The 2,579-nt window shown below is 46.9% G+C and overlaps 1 protein-coding gene across 1 annotated transcript; it reads left to right on the top strand.

Moving 5' to 3' along the window:
- Positions 1-910: 910 nt before the first annotated feature.
- On the top strand, positions 911-2,370 carry LOC122672639 (molybdate transporter 2-like). Its single transcript, XM_043870101.1, has one exon. It carries the CDS (start codon positions 944-946, stop codon positions 2,351-2,353), a length of 1,410 nt encoding a protein of 469 aa, XP_043726036.1. The 5' UTR covers positions 911-943; the 3' UTR covers positions 2,354-2,370.
- Positions 2,371-2,579: the final 209 nt, after the last annotated feature.

Below are 2,579 nucleotides of genomic sequence, written 5' to 3'. Positions count from 1 at the left end.
TATAGCCTATTATTATTCGTAGTTCCATACCCGTTCTTCATTCTGGTTCTAACGTTGAAGAACGGTGGAGGGTTGGGATCTGTCCCTACTGATCCTATTGATTCTAATTCATTATTCCGCTAGACTGTACTTAGAATTTGCGTCACGAAACGCTGCAACAGGGTCGGGTTGGGCCAAGTTTTTTAAAACCCTATTCCAACCCTGAGTCCCCTTAGCTGGGCCCAGGCTCGCCTTGACCTTGATTCAGGACCTAAATACCTTGACCCTAACCCCGACCTTGACGGGTCAAGCCCAGCCCAAGCCCACCCTGATTGAACCAGGCCCTGTAATAATTAAATTAAAATTACAAGATAAAACATGTGAGAGAGGAGGCTTGAACCCAAAACCCTTTGATAACTATTGGATTTTATACACTACAAACTACCAAGTGCACTATGAACTTGATCTACATATGATATCTTTTATTTTTTAGTAAATAAAGAAATTTTTTCAAAGCCAAAATCAGGGTCAGACTGACCCGAGACCTCAACCCTGACTCTACCTGACCCTGACTCAGGACCAGAAATTTCTGGCCCTAACCCGCCCTCAGGGCCAGAAATCTTAACCTAAGCCTTGTTCGGTTTCAAAGCGGGTTCGCCGACAGGGCCAAACTTGCAGCGACACGAAGCATGTCGTGACATTTTACCCAAAAAAATAAACATATCGTGACACGTGGCATCACGGACGATAAGTATTTCTTTGGTTTTGTTAGGCCAACTCTTGCTTTTGACTTGTTGGTTTGGAAAACTTTTAGCAGATACGAAGGGTCGCCCAAAAATCGAAAAATCTCCGACAATTCTCAGAGCAGAGAGCAGAGAGCAGAGAGCAGAGAGTTTTTACCTAAAAAAAAAAAAAAAACAGAGAGCACAGAGACATATCTCTCTCTCTCTCTCTCTCTCCATCCATGGAGTCACCACACCAGACTGCCTCCCCGATCCTCCCAGGGAGGTGGCGCCGCTATCTTCCCCGCTTCTCTTGCGCCACCAGTTTCCGCCTCAAGACTTCATTCTGGTCCGAACTCGGTGGCTCCGTGGGTGACCTGGGCACCTATATCCCAATCGTCCTTGCTCTCACACTGGTCAACCAACTGGATCTGGGCACCACACTCATCTTCACAGCCCTCTATAACATCATCACAGGATTCCTCTTTGGTATTCCCATGCCTGTCCAGCCCATGAAATCCATCGCTGCAGTCGCCATCTCCGAGTCCCAAACCCACCTCACCGTTCCCCAAATCATGGCCGCTGGTATCTCCACCGCCTCAGTCCTCCTCCTCCTCGGAGCCACCGGCCTAATGTCCTTCTTCTACCGCTTCATCCCTTTACCCGTCGTTCGCGGTGTTCAGCTTTCCCAAGGTCTCTCCTTTGCCTTCTCAGCCATCAAATACATCCGTTACAATCAAGACTTCGCAACTTCTAAATCGGGCTCTGCTCGCTCCTGGCTCGGCCTAGATGGGCTTATCCTTGCCCTCTCCGCGCTCCTATTCGTTGTCCTTACAACGGGTTCTGGAGATTCCATCGATGAATCTGAACCTCAATCTCTGCTTGAATCGAGAGAACCCCATCGTCGCCGTCGTCCGGTTCGAAGGATTCGTATCTTATCGGCAATTCCATCTGCGATTCTGGTATTCCTCCTGGGTCTAATTCTCTGTTTCGTTCGTAACCCTTCCATTGTTAAGGATCTCAAGTTCGGCCCTTCGAAGATACATGTGGTCAAGATCTCGTGGGACGACTGGAAAACCGGATTCGTTCGAGCTGCAATCCCTCAGATTCCTCTCTCTGTTCTCAACTCTGTGATTGCAGTTTGTAAATTATCAGCCGACCTATTTCCTGAGAAGGAGGTGTCGGCCACGGCAGTTTCAGTAAGTGTGGGAGTCATGAACTTAGTGGGTTGCTGGTTCGGTGCAATGCCTGTCTGCCATGGCGCAGGTGGGTTAGCAGGGCAGTACCGTTTCGGGGGACGAAGTGGTGCTTCGGTGCTGTTTCTGGGAATAGGGAAACTGATTTTGGGGCTTGTTTTTGGGAACTCGTTTGTGAAGATATTGGGTGAGTTTCCAATTGGGTTATTGGGGGTTCTCTTGCTCTTCTCTGGAATTGAATTGGCAATGGCTTCCAAGGACATGAATACCAAGGAAGAGTCTTTCGTAATGCTGCTTTGTGCTGCTGTGTCGATGACTGGTTCAAGTGCTGCTTTGGGTTTCGGCTGTGGGATTGTTCTGTTTTTGCTGCTGAAGCTCAGGGAATTGAATTGTTTCTCTTCAAGCCTCAACAAATCCATAGATTCTAATGATATTGATTCTAATCTCCTTCATTAGGAGATGAGATTGGTCCTTTTAGACTGTGGGCGCTAATTGATTTAAGGCTTGCCATTATTGTTGCACTTGGGCTGGAACAAACTTACAAGCTGGGGTCTTTTTGGTATCATTTTTCATATATTTTTCATTTTTTCATGTATTTGGTATCATTTTTGAAACTTGTTTTTATAAGTACTGTCCCCTCTCCTTGATTATGCCTTAATGACAATCCCTTCTCTTGCATATT

This window comes from Telopea speciosissima, chromosome 8 (assembly GCF_018873765.1).
Source record: "Telopea speciosissima isolate NSW1024214 ecotype Mountain lineage chromosome 8, Tspe_v1, whole genome shotgun sequence".
Lineage (NCBI taxonomy): Eukaryota > Viridiplantae > Streptophyta > Magnoliopsida > Proteales > Proteaceae > Telopea > Telopea speciosissima.
The sequence above is the reverse complement of the archived record's forward strand: the minus strand, read 5'-3'. Positions and strand labels throughout refer to the sequence as shown.

Bases quoted from the DNA above. Each gene is read 5' to 3' on its own strand.
- LOC122672639 (XM_043870101.1), top strand. From the start codon at position 944: ATGGAGTCACCACACCAGACTGCCTCCCCGATCCTCCCAGGGAGGTGG.